The sequence below is a fragment of the Crocuta crocuta genome, unplaced genomic scaffold (genome assembly GCF_008692635.1).
Source record: "Crocuta crocuta isolate KB4526 unplaced genomic scaffold, BGI_CrCroc_1.0 scaffold271, whole genome shotgun sequence".
In the NCBI taxonomy this organism is placed as follows: domain Eukaryota; kingdom Metazoa; phylum Chordata; class Mammalia; order Carnivora; family Hyaenidae; genus Crocuta; species Crocuta crocuta.
Window position 1 is genome coordinate 3,617,983 of NW_027527824.1, and position 19,759 is coordinate 3,637,741.

Genomic DNA, 19,759 nt, shown 5'->3' on the forward strand with positions numbered 1-19,759 from the left:
ACCACAGCTTCTTACCTGTTCAGGCTCTTCCACTTCCAAATTAAAAAGAAAGGTTGAAAATAAATAGAAAGTTTGACACTGGGGAAATGTAAGACACAAAACACTTGAAGAGTGAGATTAAGATCTGATTTTCTTATAAGCGGACACCTTCACCAAAATTACTAACTGCTCTAGGAAGAAAATCTGTGGATTCTAGCTTTCTTTTTGTGAAACCCAGAACAAGTCATCACTTTTCTGGTCACAATAAAAGTAAAACGCTGCTGCTTCACCCGTGCAGAGGGTAGAGATCCATGCCTTCAATCTCTCTTGGAAGAGTTCCATGAGCCTCTGAAACTCTTCTGCTAAAAATTACACTTTCTACTGATATTTTTAAATTTCTAGATTTAAGTTTGTATAGATACTGATTTTAGGCTCTTATAAAACACCTAAGAAATGCTTCCTCATAATATGTACTTTTATAAGTACAGATTCAATTATTTTCTAACCATCTTCATGTTTATAATAGTTGCTCTATAGTGTACAAACAAGCTTTTCATATAATCTCCCATTTAAAACTATTCTTTCCAGGGGCGCCTGGGGGCTAAGTGGGTTAAGTGTCTAACTTCAGCTCAGGTCATGATCTCATGGTTCATGAATTCAAGCCCCACGTCAGGCTCTTTGTGGACAGCTCAAAGCCTGGAGCCTGCTTCGGATTCTGTGGCTCCTCTCTCTCTGCCCCTCCCCGACATGTTCTCTCTCTCTCTCTCAAAAATGGATAAACATTAAAAAGAAAATTTTGGTAAATAAAGCCACTATTTCCAGAAGTTTGCACATGAAGGTATTTTATGAAAAATCCTTTCGTAGTACATTTGTAGATAAACTCAGGGTATCCTTTCTCCAACCAGCACACATACAATGTGATACATTAATAGTCTGCTCCAGTGCTATATTGATATTTTATTATAAATATGACACTTAACATACTCAAAGATGAGACTGGCAGCATTTTTGGTATGTTAGTCAATCAAAGTGCCATATATATCCTAACAGCAGCTGGGTTTACAAAAGAAAATAACATCCTAACCTCAAGTAGTTTCTCTTCCTACAGTAGTTTTACAAGTAGCTTACTATACATAAGGTGATCTCAAGGGACCAATACCAGAAAAATATTCTCTAAGACAATTTTTTAAAAACAGAGCAAATCTAAAGGCCTATTTACAATTTTTGCTTTTAGTATTTCTGGCTAATGCTTTGCCCTAAGCAAACCCTTTGTACCTCATAGTTACTAACCAAATTGGCTAGTCAATTCTATTTTTCCTTAGCTTTTTATAGGTACATCACAAGATGGTCAAGAATACAATTCTTCTGGGGCACCTGGCTGGCTCAGTTGGTGGAGTGTGCGACTCTTGATCTCAGGGTCCTAAGTTTGAGTCCCATGTAGGGTGTAGAGATTACTTAAAAATTTTAAAATTAAAATCCTAAAAAACAAAAGAATAAATTTTCTTTTGTCCCACTCTGTTAGGGGGTTTCTCTACCTTATTTGTACCACGGTACTAGGTTTTTACAGTCTATTGGACTGTGGTAAGAGGACCAACTGCACTTCTGTACCTTATTAATGATAAATCTCACTTGGCACTTGGTGGCAAACACTATTTATATGAGATCTAAGTGAAACTGCATAGGAATCAAGATTGGTATCTTAAGTCCATATGACTTAAGCTTATTTTAAGTCCAAATTTGACATGAAAATTGACGCGTTACTATGTCATACTATAAATTTTCTGTTTCAAGCTGAGTAGTGTGCTGCCAAGCCAAGAGAACTCGGTCACAACCTTCACTGTTACCCTGAGATCAAGGAACAAAATGAGCCACACCATCACAAGTAAGTTGGGCTTTTCAAGGAACTTAAATCTCGGTAGCAATAATGCCAGAGCGGGCCTTGTGAGGAAGTGTTTTGGAAAGTTGAGCATATGCAAGATGAGACCGGACTGTGATTCCAAGATCTTTTCTAGGAGTCAACGACTATTGGATTAGTATATTCTGAGCCACGATCTCGCCATCAGCAAAAGAAGATGGACACTGTTTTAGTCAACTTTCTAGTATTTAATTTTTTAAAAAGTTATCACTGTAGTTACCAAACTTTTGTGGCATTTTCTTGAGCAATCTGCATATTGATTTAAGTTTCTATGGGATATCTAACCAGTTTCTGTTCAATTTGGATTAACATTTTGAGACCAGGATCATATACTTTACTATTATTCACAGCCTTAACTGTAGTACTTCCTTTAAAGGATCAAACCCACTTTCCCCTAGAAAAGTGTTCTGTGCGTCCTAGTTTGGGTCTCCCCGCTACTTCTTCCCCTAACGACCTCTACGCTCCCTTTTTTGTAACTCTTACCACATGTGGAAGGAGGGACTGCAAGCCCCACCCAACCAGCGGCCATGTCTGCTCTGACTGCCACCGTATGCCCCGCATCGAGAACAGTGTTTGGCTCAGAAGTACATACTGCAGGGTACATACTCAACAGAGTCGGACAGAGAAACAGAAGCTGACAAACAGCTATGACAGTCTCTGAACTCTTTCCTTATACTGTAAATAAGATTAAGCAACCGCCACTTCTTTACTTTTGTGACGGTAGTTCTGAATCTACAACTGTTTAATGTCTTAGGGCATGATTCTGAGATTTGAACAACGGTAGATGGCTGAAAGTCTACATTAGTTACATTATTCTTATCAAGATTCATTTTGCTCTCCATTCATTAAACCACAAAGAATATCTTTGATGAAAAAAGGGCACTTAATTTGAATGAGCACTTACTCAAAGTTATTAACAAAAAAAACAAAAAAAAAAAAAGGAAAAAAAGCTGATGTTACCCAAGAAAATACATGCTTGGACAGACCCCTTTCATCTTTACAGTAACTTTGCAAAATGGATGAGTCTGCATATTTGGAAAGATTAGTTACTCAACCTTGAATCTGATCTTCAAGTGTCTATAAAAACATTAAAATGAAATAGCAAATTTCCTTACCCAGGTCAGCAAATCTTCTCCAATCTGATCAATAACTGAGGTCTCATTCCTCTTTCGAACAGCCTTCATTTGCTCATTCAATCCAACTAAGGGGGAAAAAACAGTGAAAAATAATTAAGCATAGAGCCTGCGTTACCGGTTGTGCCAGGAACCTAAATTTTAAAAAAAAAAAAAAGAATTTTCACAGTAGGATAGCTGTATCTGGCCTCTTTAAATATAAATCTGAACACAATTCTTATACATACAGATACCTGTGAGCTCTCTCTCTGAAAACCAGGTGCCAAAGCATAAAACAATGTGGAAACTAGCACATTACATACAGTATAGGTGCACCAAATATGCATTTAACCTCAAGACTCCATCATAACCATGCTCATAAAGAAATTTAAATAGCACTGGTGATTCTGCCCAATGTTGCTCTCAAAATGTTCATATTCACAGGCTGTGGATACAATCACTCTGAACTTGTCAGTTCATGCCAGGGAAACCTAAGATCACCCACAAAGACGTAAAAGGGATCAATTTGGTAGGCAGGCGCTGGCAGGTGCTGATGGCATCCCTGACGCAAGAAAGCTTGAGAATTAAGGATCACAGAGAAGCAGTGACTTACAAAGAGAGAAACAGTGTCTATAAAAGTCTGAGATGACTACAACCAAGGAAAGCCAGCAAGGCAGGATTTTTTATATATTTACTCAAGCCTTTCAAGTAACAATAATTTAATTCCTGAAAATTATCCCATCATGAAATCATATACTGTATATTATATATCCAAAAAATATACACATCATTACATTGGATATATATATATTTAAAAACATATACACTGCAACTGATAAGAAACTTCCAACGGTAATTTTAATTATTCATATTTTTCATCTTAGACATCGACTTTAGACCTTAGGTCCTGTGCTAACACTTTATATACAAAAGGCTGATGGTGTGGGTGGGTGTTTGGAGAGGGGGGGTATTCAAAGGTCAGTTCACTTCTTTACTTAAGTTATGTGCTCACATATAATTATATAATTTCAGGAATGCTAACATGGATACACTGAGAAAATTTTACTGTTATGGTGCCTTTATACACTCAAAATCTTTCATCTATTAAAAATGTTAGGGACAAAGATCAGAGCTGGTTTTTCTTACTATGAAGTTGAAGAATATCTTCCAAGTTTGAAAAAATTTTCCGTAGTTCTGAAGGTGACAGAATTCCTTCTCTGGACACTCGCTGATAGAACACTTGATCAAGAACCTTCAGTGTTCGAACATGAGCTCTTTCAGTATAGAACAATTCTAAGCAGAAAAAGAGGAAATATGAAATAGTACCTCATTTAGAATAATTCCATGAGACCGAATACAGGCTTTAACTGGACTTAAGCAGCAGATGAGCTCTATAATAATTGTTCATAGTTTTGAAAGGGTGCAGTATCTCTCATGTCACTTTCTTGAATCCATGAGACCCTCCTACATACTGGCTCTAAGAATTGAATTCTGACAAATGAAAAATATCATTCAAAGCTATTCTGTACATTAAAGGTAACTCCAAACTCCTTCTGTCTCTTCCCAGTAGTACCCACTACCAGCAGCTACGACAGTGGAAGGCTGTAAGGCCAATCGGCATATAGCCTTTCAGTTGAGGCCTCTTCAGAAGTAACAGTATTTTGGTTATCTCATTTCCCTACAAACCCTAATTTCTGAGGTCAGACTTGTTATTTCACTACGTCTCAAAGTTAGCAGACACAGGAAGGATATTTACTTAAATCGCATCCTAAAGACAGTGGAGGGCACAGCCTCCATGTCACCCACATCTCTGTCACATACATGCCAGGGTAAAATAAAGAATACTGCTCTAGGATAAAGAAAGACCTGGTTCCCAGTTTTCTCCCCGTCGTCTCTCAGCTAGCTGTGTGATCTTGAAAAATGCAACCAATCACCCTGAGCCTGAGCTTCCTCATCATCTATGCATAAACATAACTAATCATGAAAGTAAAGCGAGAGGACCAGTGTTGTCTTAATGACTCTTCAAGTTCAAGATCTCTAATGCTACGAATCTTACACACCCTGAAAGCTAAACACCTTTTCCTTTTAAATTATCATTAAGCATCACAGAATCATTTGCATTTTCTGAGTTGGAAAGTTCAAGGATCATCTATCTAGTTTAATTTCCCTTTTATATAAAACAAAAGGCTAGCAGAAATTTTGAAGCAAGCTCTAAGACTCAGGGGCTTGTTTTAGTCTAATGAAACTCACTATATGTGAACAACAACAAAATCTACTTAAACTCACCATTAATTACTTCCTGTCTTTTGATCTCACAGGGCTTTAGTCCCAGTAACACTTCTCGACTAACGAGCTGTTGCCAGTTGGGTGGATCTGTCTCTAAGTCATTTTCAAACTGTTCATCCTCACTTTGACTTTCTCCAAAAGCTATGCTGTCAAATCTGATGGAAAAAAAAGGACGAATTCTATTTTGAGGACATCAGGTGGACAACGGGAAATAGCACAAGTTTTAGATTACAGTAAATAAGTCATATTTCTGAAGTGTTGCTTAGCGCAGGGGCCTGAAACATCATCCTCTCATACAAAATGACTTACGTGTGTTATATATAACTCTCAAAATAGCTTTTGAATGCTTTGTGTTTATTAAGAACTTTCTTTTATACTATCTAATGGATTTGTGTACAGGTTTTTTTCCTTTAAAACTAGAATGTTAGTTTTCTATTTCTTAAAATATGCCTCTGTTGAAAGCCACTTTAGGATCACTCACTTTCGAAAGGGCTTCGGTGTCCCATGTTCAGGCACCCTAAAATGATGGAGAATAAAGGGTCAACATAAAAACAAAACGATAATCAGGAAATTTATGCCAAAGACTCTGAACAGACATTTTTCCAAAGAAGACATATTGATGGTCAATAGACACATGAAAAGATATTCAGCGTCACTGATCATCAAGGAAATGCAAATCAAATGAGATATCACCTTGTCAGAACGGCTAGTATCAGAATGACAAGAAATAGCAAGTTCGGTGAGGATGTGGACAAAAAGGAACCCTTGTGCACTGTTGGCAGGAATGTAAACTGGTGCAGCCACTGTGGAAAACAGTATGAAGGTTCCTCAAAAAATTAAAAATACAAATACTGAACAACCTAGTAAGTCCACTGCTAGATATTTACCCAAAGAAAACAAAAACACTAATTTCAAAAGATAAATGCACCCCTACATTTATTATAGCATGATTTACAACAGCCTAGATATGGAAGCAACCTAAGTGTGCATCAATAGATGAATAAGGATGTGATATATATACACGGTGGAATATTACTCAGCCATAAAACAGTGAGATGTTGGCATGTGTGACAACACGGATGAAACTAGAGGGTATTATGCTAAGTGAAGTTAAGACAGAGAAAGACAAATACGACATGATTTATATGTGGAATCTAAAGAACAAGTGAACAAAGAAGGAAAAAAAGCAAGAAAAGACCTATAAATACAACAAACTGGTGGTTGTCAGAAAGGAGGTGGTGAGGGGATGGGCAAAATGGGTGAAGGGGGTGACAGGTCCAGGCTTGCAGTTCATGGAGTGTGTAAGTTAGGGGGGCAAAAGACACAGCACAGGGAATACAGTCAATGGTGTTGTCAATGCTGTTGTGTGGGGAGAGACAACAGTTACACCTGTGGCCAGCACAACATATGAACTCATCAAATCCCTACGTTACACACCTGAAACTAGAGTAACATTGCGTGTCAGCTATACTTCAATAAAATGCACCCTTTCCTTGAGCATGATTTGGAAATACACACTCGGCAAAATGAGAGAAAAAATTAAGAAAGAAAATGTTATGGGATCCAGGAAATGGTGGAAACATTTTCCAACAGAAAAAGAAATTTCTGCCAGAGATAATCAAAACTGGGTTAAACTACAGTGGCTAATAAACAATTCTTCTGGAAATTATAATGACTGAATATAAAATAAATTAAAAACATTTCAGTACCTGTCTAAGATTTACTAGCAATAAGTTCTAGCTCTTTTCCAAAAACCGCATGTGAGGAAAATGCTACAAAGTACAGGAATTCTATACAATGAGGTAGTTGAGGTTGTCCAAACCACCCTCCATAAGATATCACTGAGTTACCTTTCCACCTCCCACTCCTCTTCCTGCACCTGGTCTAATGGAGGTGGTGGGAAATCAAAGACGGTATTGGGAGTGCGAGGGCCGCCATCCATGCAGTCTCCAGACATGGGTGTTTCCCCAACTTGCTTTGATCCTGAAAAGATGAAAGTCAGATTGAAAGTCAGAGCCTCAGATGGTGTTAATGAAGACAACGATTCCAAAAAAAATCAGTCTCCAAGGAGAGTTTCAATCTATCCATTACACATTCTTAATTCAATTATAGGTTGGCTAGAACCAAAACTCTACTATATAAAATTTTTAAATGCACTAAAAAATAAACAGGAATATTATTTTTAAGAAACTTTTAAAAAAACAACATAAGACACGTAAACAACCCAGAAGAGAAACCTTTTCTTACATTACCTTTTTCTAACCCCTGTGCCAATCTTTTCCATACAAATTTTAGTTATTATGATGTTCCAGTTTGAAATAATAACCTCATACTTTTTTTTCTTGATTTACTACCGTTAGGTAATATCCATTTCTTCCTCCCGAGGATTTTGCTCATTTATACTTCCCACCTTCACTTTCCCCCATTTCTTCTCGATGGATAATAATTATATTATTATTACTATCCGAGTTACTGGTTATTGCTTAAGTTTAAATGATAGAAATATATCTATATTTTTATTCCATCAAGAAGTTAGTACCTTAATTCTCTCCTATTTCAAATTAGGTATTTGGTATCCATATCTTTCCCTTGTATTTCTCTCCTTCTACCCTTCATTTCTTTCAACTACATTTTTACTTATATCATTAGATGGAATTTTTACATTTCCATGATCTATGGCCACAACTAAATATTCTGTGCCTTGCCTATTAGGTGGATTCTAAAAGCCTGAAAACCAACAGAGTGCTTACATTATTGTGCCAACATACACAGAGTCATACACAAAATAGAACACACAACATTTTAAATATACATATTATTCCTGCCAGGTTAAGAGGGATATTAATTAGGATTGTTTCCTTTTCTGCTGGTCCAAAGGTGCAAGAAAACAGAATGGGTCACGAGAAATAGAATGCTCACTGCATCAAGATCAGGCACTCCATAAGCTACTTCAAGATTATGCCACTTATTATTTTGTTTCACATTTAAATCATGACTTAACTTTCTTGAACGACTGTTTTACTTAGCATTTCTAGATAGCTTTCTTTTATGGTTGTCAGAGCACTATCATTTTATTCAGTCTTTGAGTTTTTTCCTTTGCTACATCATACTATCACCTGCTGAGAATTTCCCTTTTACTTATCTTCTAGTTCTCGTGCTCCAGTCTGGAGTGGCTGCTCCCTTGGCCTGTGTCGTAACTATCGTCCAGGAACTCCTTGCCCGTCATCACTTTCCTGGGTTGTTTCCACCAGTTCCTGGATCCCATAACATTTTCTTTCTTAATTTTTCTCTCATTTTGCCGAGTGTGTATTTCCAAATCATGTTCAAGGAAAGGGTGCATTTCAGTTAAACTTTGAATCCTGGCATATCTGAAAATGTCATTGTATCTTCCTTCATTTCTGATGGGTAATTTGGATAGATACAGAATTCTAAGTTCAGTGATTTTCTTTCAGCAAGTTGAAAGGCATGGCTCCTTTGTATTCTAGCCCCTCATGTTATAATGAGAAGTGTGATGCAGCATAATCCCCATTTTCTTTCCCTTCAAAACTTTCAGGACTCCTTATCTCTGATGCATGGAAATTTCCAGAGACATTTTAGGTATAGTTCTTGCTATTATTACTGTTCTTGTTATTCATTGTAGGTGGTTCCCAGTGAACTTTCTGTCTGAAGACAACTATTCTTCTTCACCCCTGAGACAGTCTCTCTTACCATTTCTCTAATTCTCTCTCCTCCATTTCCTCTGCTGACCTTTCATCAAACAGACCAATGTAGGACCTCTCAAGTGGGTCTCTACATAATTCTTGTCTCTCCAATTTCTGTCTCTTGGTATTTCTGATATACATTCTGAACTGTTTCCTTGACTTTATTTTTACGGACTTTTTTTTTTTTTTAATTCTTGGTAGCTCTGGTGGTTCAAAAATATGTGCACAAATTCTTTGATATGCCTTCCCTCAGGGGTCGAGCCTAATTCTTCCCTCCTTGAGTGTGAGCTAGATTTAGGGGCTGGCTTCCAACTTAGTAAAGTGACAATGTGCACCCACAGAGACTAACTCACTGAAGACAGTGCGGTTCCTTTCTTGCTCTTTCTTTTGGATCACTTCAGAGAAGTTGGTCACCGTGTCACGGAACACTCAAACAGCTCCCTGGAGAAGCCGTGCGGTGAGGAGCCAACGCCCCCAGCAAGGAGCTAAGCCCCCCTGCCACCAGCCGCCTCTGTGAGTGTAGAAGCAGGTGTCCTGGCCCCAGCGAAGTTTTCGGTGACTGACAGCCATCTTGACTGCAAGCACGTGAGACAGAATTGCCCTGCAAAGCTGCTTTCCAGCTCCTCACCCACCAAAAATGTGACATAGTAAGTGGTTTTTGTGTTCAGCTATGAAGTTTTGAGGTGGTTTATCACACAAAGCACTTGGTAACTAATACAGCAGTTACTGTATTGTAATAGTTATATTAAATCATGTCTTTTGGTTTCTGAAAGTTCCTTTTTTATAGCATTGTTATTCTTGTTTTGTAGATATAATAATATTACTGTTTTCTGCCAGGGGCAGTTTTCCTGTTTATTTCATATTCTTTTTTTTATGCCATCAATAGGGTTGGCATAAAGTATTATCTTAGGTCTTGGCTCTAACAAGCACATTTTTCCAAGAGTGAGTAATACTATTAGTATTTGAGAAGCGGTTGGGGCTTTCCTCTGCAGCTCTATAGAAGCAGATCTATTTCAGATGGAAACTCTCTGGACAGGGTGAGACCCTGGCATGTCTCCTGCCAGGCTTCAGGCCCCCCGCTGTTAGAACTCCAGGGCACCAATGTCATGGAGGACCTACCCACCACTCCCTACACAACCCATTCAACTCCTCTCAAAGAGAGTACCCTCATGTTCTTCTGGTACATAAATGACAGACGGCTCACATTTTACAATGCGAGGATCAGAAACTGCTGACATTATTGTTTTGATTACGGGCCTTCAATTAATTCATTATTTTCAGCTTTATCTCTTGCTCATACACTCCACGGAACACATGCCAACTGCTGAGCCCACGGTCTCTGCAGGGTCCTAATGGGCAGGCCGGCTCCCCATCTAGGACGCCTTGTACGAATTATGGACTACAGCTTCCTCTCTGTTGTTTGACCCATCAAACCACCCTTGTGCTCTTATAATCTCCCCCAAACTCTGCTGAAATCTCTTACTTGTTGATAACACGTTCTCTTCCTCCACTTCCTTTCTCTTCATGGTTATTATTTATTTGTTATTAGTTACCTGTCTGCCATGTTTTTATTTCAGTGAGAGCTGGGAGCCATTAATTAATGCATGTACTCAACCCAACATCTTCAGAATTCCATATAAGATAAAAGCTCCAGAGTTTTCTACAAATGTCACCCCTCCTTCTTTGCCTTAAATAAAAACCTGCCTCTCCCATCGAGGACTGCCTCTTCTGCTACAATCCTCTCAAAAGGAGATAGATGTTCCCATCGTCTACTGTGGACTTCAGGGCAGAGATGAGACAGATACCCTTGTTCTTCAATGCTGCTCTCAGACCATTATCTTGCCTTCCTATAAATATCTCTTGCTGCCTGAGCTCTCACTCCCAGATATTATCACATGCTCTCCCGCCTCACAGCAATCATCTAGCAATACTGAACCTTTGGCTGCTGGCTCACAGCTTCCCTCTCTCTGCTGATACATGAGGTGACTTCAAAACCCAGGGATGTTAAGGTATTCAACCCCCTGGCTTCTTGGTTCCTCACTTTCTTCATCTCTAGTAACTTCCTCTATGCCATTTCACTGACCACTCCCATAGCTTTAACCTCGACCTTGTAACACCAGAAAATGAACTGCTTCCAAAATCACTAATATAGATAGGCATTCCCTTCTCCGAATAAAATCACTGATTCACCCAGTTCACTTGCTTAAGAGACCCATTATAACAAGTATGAAGAAATATGGTAATAAGCTCTTTTCCAAGTGACCTATAATTACTTTACATCTTACTCTACTCCTCAAGTCTCCCTGCCCTTCACATTCCCTCTGCCGCTCATCTCCTCTCTCCTTCTCCAAACTCTGTCCTATTCAACATATACAGTCTGTCCCCTGCATCTGCATCTTCAACCTCCTCCTCTTTCCTGGCTTCCCTTTAGTATTAAAAAAAAAAAAAAGAAAAAAAACTCTAGTATCTCAAAAAAAGTCTTTTTCAGCCTCATCCCATGTCTGCTTCTAGCTACTAAATCCCCTCAACACTTCTTTTACCCTTCCTTTACTGGATCGGGCACAATCTGAATTTTTTATTGGTGTCACTATGTCCCCACGGGACTAAGCAGCACAAGGCAAGAATCTAAGTGTCATTTCTGTGTCCTAGCATCAGATACAGAGCTAATATCTGACAGAGGGCTTGATCAATATTTCTGAATTGATGAGAATTCAAAATGATCGCTTAGCACAGATTTATCACCAGCTGCAGAAGATACTAAAATGTTAAAATGAAGTTAAACGGGGATTCGGCCTTGATTAAAATAATATGCCACTCTACTGCTGACTTAGTGTGATTGTTTTAAAATCCTGAGACTCAGTTAAGTTGCACTATAGCATTAGCTCACCCAGATCATTCTCTTTCCCTCCTTCCTGGGAAAGAGTGGACCCGGAAGCCCCAGAGGCCACGGAGTTGGCTGGCAGGTACCCAACATCTGTTCCTTCCCCGGCTAACCCGCTCTGGCGCAACCGGGCAGAGTCCTGAGGCTCAGGACTCACAGAAGACGGCGTGGATAAGTGCTTAGGGTGCCGCTGCTTCTGTAGTTCCATAGCTCTGCCAACTGAACAGAAAGCAATCGTTACCAATTTATGTTGCAAAAATCTAAAAAAAAAAAAAAGAAGAAGAAGAAGAAGGATCTAAAAATTGTCTGGAACATGCTGGGCCCTAGAAAAATATTTATCAATTATTACTGGGTGAGAGATAGACAGATGGACAGATAACATAGGAAGAAATGAAAGACAGAAAAGAGAAGAAAGGAAGGAAAGAAAAATAAAGGGAGAGAAATAGAGCAAAAGAAAGGAAGGAAAGAAAAATGAAAAGGAAGATAGGAAGGAAGAAAGAAAGAAAAGGAGGGAGGGAAAGAGAAAGGAAGGCAGGGGAAGGTGGAGGAGGGCAGAAGAGAAAGGGAGAAGAAGGGGGCAGATGAGAGGGAGAGACAAGAGGAAGAAAAGACGAAAGCACTGGTGGGGGAGGGAGTGTGCTGAGAGACAGACACACAGAGCTGTACTCACTTGTGAAAGTAAAGATGGAGCCTTCTGTGAGCCTCGGGAAGCCCCTGCCCCCCTCCCCCAGCATCCACAGCTGTATCATCATAACATGCCTCAGAGACTACTGAGATTAATCTGCAGCCTGCTCACCGCCCCTGCTTCCATCAGTGACCATGAGAAGCTAAAGACATGCAGGTCATCACCTGCCATCGCACTGTGTACCCTCACACAGCTCTGTACATCCCTAATCCTAAAATTCTTCTTTCCTGAAGTCCTAAAATTCTTCTTCTATATCCCTTGGAACTCATGAGCAGCACCTATGAAATATTCCATTCTTGGAGGACCTGGCGGCTCAGTCGATTGAGCCTCCAACTTTTGATTTCAGCTCAGGTTACGATCCCAGGATCATAGGATTGAGCCCCTTGTCAGGCTCTATGCTCACTGAGCGTGGAGCCTGCTTAAGTTCCTCTCTTTGCCTCAGCCCCTTTACCCTGCTCACATACATGCTCCCTCTCTCCAAAAAAGAAAAAATATATATATAAAGAAATACTCCATCCTCCTCAACCTCTTCTCTAAATATTTCCTTCATCAATTCTCAGCAAGGGGCACTACTGGTATTTGAGAATTCCTCATAGTGTCGAACATCCAGTACCACTGTTATCACAATGCCACCCCCACTCCAACTTCACCAATGTTTTCAAATGTGGTGCTGCCCGGGTGAAGACCATTATATGACCTAATTTCCCTCCCGGTGGTACCACCCTCCCTATTTCTCCTGCAGAGGCCTGATCTCGCTCTATTAGGCCTGAGGGTGGAGGGAGATTAGGAAATAAAGCACAATGGAGAGGTGGAGAAATTATAGAAGTATGGAGAGAGTGAGTAATATGTGTATAAAAAGATTAAACAAAGAATGGTGGAGAAATCCACTCACATTTTGTTTTTTTAATTTAACAAACAGAAGTTGAATGCAAATAAAATTAGAATAGGTAAGTAACTTGTGTTATGGACAACTGAGAAAATACTACAATTAAAGAAGATTTAAAAAATTTTTTTAATGTTTATTTATTTTTGAAAGAGAGACAAAGCATAAGCTGGTGAGGGGGAGAGAGAGGGAGACACAGAATGGGAAGCAGGCTGTGCTGACCGCTCAGAGCCCGACGCAGGGCTTGAATTCACACACCACTAGATCATGGATCCCTAACCGACTAAGTCACTCAGCGCCCCTAAAGAAGATGTTTAAGATAATTATAGAGCCACATGAGGATAGTTAGCTCAGACATAACCTTGAATGCCAACAAGGCACACTGGAAGTTCAATGGAATCATTTCAAGAACACCTTTCCCCAGCAATTCATTCTAGCTAACTGAGCCTCTGAAGGAAGACAGCGGGAGCTGGTGAGAACACGCCATTTCCAACATAACATACTTGCACTGTTGTCATGACGGCTGGGTCTCCTTGGGGGTCCCAGGATGCTGGGGAATCCTCTGCGCTTCCCTTTTTCTTCGCCTTCTCTATCTTTCTTCATACTCTGCTAGAGTCAGGTGCAATCAGAGAGATAAGCGACACACAACAGAGTGGAGTTCTTCAAACTCAGAAACCCAATTCTAACGGTCGACTGCAAGAACTGGTTACATGTAAGAGACGCACAGCACTCATTAGAGGCCGGCACACAGTACCGTGGACACGTCAAATTCAAGATGTCTTTTCAACCTGTTTTGAGCTGACAATTTTGAAAAACAAAAGGTAGTTTTATACAACAGATTTACTGGGAGCTTGTTCCAAGCCATTCGTTCCTCTGTTGAACAAACAACAAGCCCTTCCTGTGTGACGGCACTGTGCTAAAAGCTGGGGACATGATGAAGAAGGCCCTTGCCCTCACACAGCTGCACAGTCTGACAAAAACTAAACATAAACATAAATAATCACAAACTGTGACCAGTGCCATAAAAAGAAAGACTGAGGCCGTGACAGAGCTGTGACGGCCCTTGGCGTAAAGTGCTACCTGCACTCCTCACACTATATGATTGTTAGTTCACAGGCCTGGATCTCTCTAGATTTTTTAGTTTCCCATCTTACACACATTAGCACACCCAACACTAACTTGCAGAAATGGTAAATACTAAGACAAACGAAGGCACTGCAACCCCGTGTAAAGAAGCATGGAGACCTGAACACACTAGTATCCAGTCTTACCTTGATTTTTGGAAGGAATCCAATCCGACCTCGTTTGTGCTCCAAATTTCGAGGTTCTTTCACTTTTACTCCCAAATGCTTCATGTACATAAGGATAACATACTGCATTGTTGAACTGGAGGAAAAGGATTAAGTCAAATAAGGACTCAGAAGGGAGGGTGGGTAGAATAAAGACATGAAATGACTTTAAAAAACCCAATACTGGAATTCTTAGAATTCATTCATTGAGGAAAGACTAAGCAAGTATCTACTGGTTGCAAACAGAAAAGGACTCTACTCAGGACACTAGAATATTAGTTGAATAAAAGAGAGGCCACCAGAGGGAGACAGTCTATATTTTGAAGTTAAAAGAAAGAAATCATAATTTAGGACTTACAGGAGAAAAGACAGTTTCTTTTTTTGTAAAATTCTTGGAAGAAACCCCAGTTATATTACCTTTTATCTTCTTCTACAGCCTGAGCAGTCATCCTAAAAACAAAAATATTTCAAAATTAAATATTAAGGTTTAACAAAGGAGTTGCTACTAACTCAGATACCTGAAGCAACAGAACAGAGCTCAATCTCTGTCACCTGGCATGAAATAGCAGAAGAACCCTAACCCTCCAGGGGAAGAATTATAGGTTTTTCTCACTCATGTCATCCACTGTAAAGGTTTTCTGGCCTCAAACTGTTTCAAAGCCCATGAACTGAAACCACTAAAGTGTTTTTGGTCAGTTAGACATTTTATAGTTAGTTACTCATTTTACCAACACCCAGGAAAAGAAACACAGGAACTTTTCTAAAACATCAGCAAAATTTAAAAATTAAAACATTAAAGTCCAAATACATGGCTCCACATACACAGTCTGACTCCCCTTCTGAGTTTGTTCAAAGGGTGCTTTAAGCATAACGAGCATCTCAGGAGAGATGTGTGCCTGCACACGCTTCTGTTACTTACAACACTTCTTCAATTTTGGCAACAATCTGCTCCGCACATGCCCGTTCCTTCTCCAAAGTTACCCGGTCCTTGTCTCGCTCTGCGTCGAGTTTTGTCAGTTCGCTTTCAGCCAAGGTGAGCCCCATGCTACGTTTCTGCCTAAAGGGAACAGGAGAAGCTTCCTGAGGTGGTGCAGAGAAGGACCTCTGGAGATGTTTCATCAGAGTTTCCACGGTTAGGAGTTTCTAGCAACAGCCGAAATGTCACAGTTTTCTATATTGGGGCCCCTGTCACCTAGGACACCAGAGGAAAAGAATTCTAGAGGCAATCACTCGACAGAACACACATAGTGAAGGAACACGCTTAGCCTAGAAGCGCACTGAGCTCAAAGCCTGACAGCGTATGGAACGGGGGCTGTGGGCTCAGTACCATGTCAACTCTGCAACTCCAGATATTCATTATGTTTTAACCACAGTGATAGAGACCAGATGCTAAGCCAAGGACTTAATGTGTAACCTTTCTGTACCTAAACAGAAAGTTAATTCAGAATAACCATTATCAGCTTATATTTACCACCAAGCTTACCGAAAATCTTCCAAGTGCCTCTGAACTTCTGGGTGGACTCTTTCCTGCATAGTTTGGATATAGTGGCGGTGGAGATCCTCAGGTATAAGCTCAGGTCTTCTTTTTTCTGCATAAAGAAAAGGCAAGGAGTTACGGAATGTGAAGGTATATTCTGTGCATTATAACTGGCAACAAATCAATGCTATTTGGTGCAAACTCGGGGTAAGACAAAGAGAAGGTCTTCAGTGCATTTTGTTTTTGGCCTCACAGTTCCATTTAACACACCTTTAATGTATCATAGACTCTATTTCTGTTGTGATTGATGATCTACTAGTTACCACGTGACAGATAAAACCATTAGAGATGAGCTGTGCTAATACCTAACAGAGACATAATTATCCAGGATATTGATTCTGCATACTTACCTAGATCTACTGATATTTCATCAGGAACAGAAACTTTCAGGTGCTAAAACAAAAATGCAAACAAAAAGTGAAATGACACCAAGGACTTTTCAAGATATATATATAAGGACTTGTATGAAGTGAAGAGATACAACTTGGATAACTATTTTTACAACCACATTCAGATTTAAGCTCACTTATCCCATCCAAATTTCACAGCTCTGGACTGTCCCACTGTTTCAACATGAAAGTAAGTCCCTTCCCCAAGGATCATATACAGGAAATATCTATAATCACCGATTAATATAATCACTTATTATACATCATTTGAATCAATATAGCTATGTAGCTAAAACTGAAACTGTATATGTATTATATGAAAAATTTAGTCATATATATACATATATGTATATATGTATATATATAACCATGACTTTTTTTCCTGTACTTGAGACTCCTGACCACGTGTTACCAGTAAATTTCTATGTAAAGTTAAAGAACCGTTACAACATTCATGCCCCAATGAGAAGGTACTGGATGTCAATGTTGAGGCTTTGCAGTATTAAATCTCCAATAACCATCTGTAGTTCTTACTAGTGAGCTAAGTAAGGTAACCGTGTCATAATTAACTTCTTCTCAGCTAGAATTTTCCCCATGATAACTGCAGTTTCCAGTCCCATTAAAACAGAGCTGTGTAATCCCTCTCATCAATCTGGGAAATGTCTTGGGAAAAAACTTATTTTGTATTTAGAGAAAGTATCTTAACCTCTTCATGCTTATTTTGTAATGTATACCTACTTGTCATATACTCTGAGAATTTAAACAATTCCTATAAGATCTAAAGCTTTACATTAAAAAATAAGTCTCTGCTGAAAATTATGAGACCTCTAATATTCATCTGAAGAACAGTGAAATGGATTTCAAAAGCTTTCTCTTTCACTGAAGTTCTCACACAGCAGCTCAAATCAACTTTCCTAGAAGTATTGCTAGCTAGCATAAATGTAAAAAAGTATATACATGTTCATTTCTGTATTTATATGAAATAAGTAAACCACCTGTAATATTCTAATACTAATAAATTTAATAAGATCACAAGCAGCGAAATAAAGATTTGACTTAGCTTGGAGCTCTTGAGAAATGTGAAATTAACTTCTGGGGATTTACCCAAAGTAAATGAAAACACTAATTCAAAAAGTTACATGCACCTCTATGTTTATAGCAGCATTATTTACAATAGCCAAGATATGGAAGGAACCTAAGTATCCATCGATGGATGAATGGATAAAGAAGATGTGGTAGATACACACAGTGGAATTATTAGTCAGACATAAAAAAGAATGACATCTAGCCACTCACGACCTCATGATGGACCAAGTGGGTATCATGCAAGGAAAATGGTCTAGACAGAGAAGACAAATACTGTATAATTTCATTTATAACGTGGAACCTAAAAATTAAAACCAATGAGCAAACACACACAAAGAACTGAAATAGGCTCATAAATACAGGGAAGACTGATGGTTGCCAGAGGGGAAACAGGGTGGAGGATAATGGTGAAATGAATGGTGGGGATTAAGAGGTACAAATTTCCAATTATAAAATAAATAAGTCACAAAGTACAACATCCATTCATGATAAAAAACCCTCAACAAAGTAGGTTTAGAGGGAACGTACCTCAACAGAATAAAGGCCATGTTTGAAAAAAGCACATCTAACATCTTACTCAACAGGGAAGAACTGAGAGCTTCTCCCCTCGGGTCTGGAACAAGACAGGATGGCCACTTTCACCACTTCTATTCAACACAGTACTGGAAGCCCAAGCCTTAGCAATCAAACAACAAAAAGAAATAAAAAGCATCCAAACTGGTAAGGAAGAAGTAAAACTTTCACTATTTTCATATGACATGATATTATATAGAAAACCTAAAAAGACTCCACCAAAAAACTGCTGGAACTGATAAACGAATCCAGTAAAGTCACAGAATACAAAATCAATGTACAGAAATCTGTTGCATTTCTATACACTAATAATGAAGCAGTAGAAAGAGAAATTACGAAGAGAATCCCATTTACAACTGCACCAAAAATAATAAGATACCTGGGAATAAACCAAATCAACAAGGTGAAAGGCCTGTACTCTGAAAACACTGATGTAAGAAAGTGAGGACAACACAAAGACACGGAAGACATTCCATGCTCAAAGATTAGAAGAACAAACATTGTTAAAATGTCTATGCTACCCAAAGCAATCTACATATTTAATGCAATCCTTATCAAAATACCAACAGTATTTTTCATAGAACTACTTATCAAAATACCAACAGTATTCTTCACAGAACTAGAACAAAGAATCCTAAAATTTGTATGGAACCACAAAAGACCCTAAATAGCCAAAGCAAGCTTGAAAAAGAAAAGCAAAGCTGGAGGCATCACAATTCCAGACTTCAAGTTATATGACAAAGCTGTAGTCATCAAACAATATGGTACTGACACAAAACAGGCACATAGATCAATTAAAACAGAATAGAAAACTCAGAAATAAATTCACAACTATATGGTCAATTAATCTTCAACAAAGCAGAAAAGAAAATCTAATGGGAAAAGGACAGTCTTTTCAACAAACGGTGCTGGGAGAACTGGACAGCGGAATGCAGAAGAATGAACCTGGACCACTTTCTTACACCAGACACAAAAATAAATTCAAAACGGGTGAAAGACCTAAATGTGAGACCCGAAGCCGTTAAAAATACTAGATGAGAACACAGGCAGTAACCTCTTGGGCACTGGCTGTAGCAATTTTTTTCTAGATATGTCTCCTGAGACAAGAGAAATAAAAGCAGAAATAAACTATTAGGACTACATCTCAATCAAAAAGCTTCTACATAGCAAAGGAAACAACCCACAAAACCAAAAGACAACCTACTAACCAGAAGATATTTGCAATGACATATCCCATAAAGGTTAGCATACAAAGTATAAAAAGAACTTATAAAAGTCAACACCCAAAAAAACAAATAATCTAATTACAAAATGGGCACAAGACATGAACAGACATTTCGCCAAAGAAGATATCCAGATGGCCAATAGACACACAAAACGATGCTCATCATCACTTAGCATCAAAGAAATGCAAATCAAAACTACAATGAGATATCACCTCAC

The 19,759-nt window shown here is 38.9% G+C and overlaps 1 protein-coding gene across 5 annotated transcripts in view; it reads right to left on the bottom strand.

The window, feature by feature from the left end:
* ARHGEF12 (Rho guanine nucleotide exchange factor 12) overlaps positions 1–19,759 on the bottom strand; it is a 146,846-nt gene that overhangs the window by 21,016 nt on the left and 106,071 nt on the right. For 4 of the 5 annotated variants that reach the window (XM_077776748.1, XM_077776751.1, XM_077776730.1 and 1 more), the window contains 12 exons: positions 16,619–16,661; positions 16,215–16,320; positions 15,651–15,788; positions 15,149–15,181; positions 14,714–14,828; positions 13,946–14,051; positions 11,881–12,093; positions 7,143–7,275; positions 5,774–5,809; positions 5,293–5,447; positions 4,153–4,299; positions 3,010–3,095 (listed from right to left, as the gene is read on the bottom strand). In XM_077776748.1, the coding sequence (XP_077632874.1) occupies positions 3,010–3,095; positions 4,153–4,299; positions 5,293–5,447; positions 5,774–5,809; positions 7,143–7,275; positions 11,881–12,093; positions 13,946–14,051; positions 14,714–14,828; positions 15,149–15,181; positions 15,651–15,788; positions 16,215–16,320; positions 16,619–16,661 (1,311 nt within the window). The remainder of the gene's footprint in view (positions 1–3,009; positions 3,096–4,152; positions 4,300–5,292; positions 5,448–5,773; positions 5,810–7,142; positions 7,276–11,880; positions 12,094–13,945; positions 14,052–14,713; positions 14,829–15,148; positions 15,182–15,650; positions 15,789–16,214; positions 16,321–16,618; positions 16,662–19,759) is intronic. The other variant, XM_077776740.1, reaches the window with a different exon arrangement.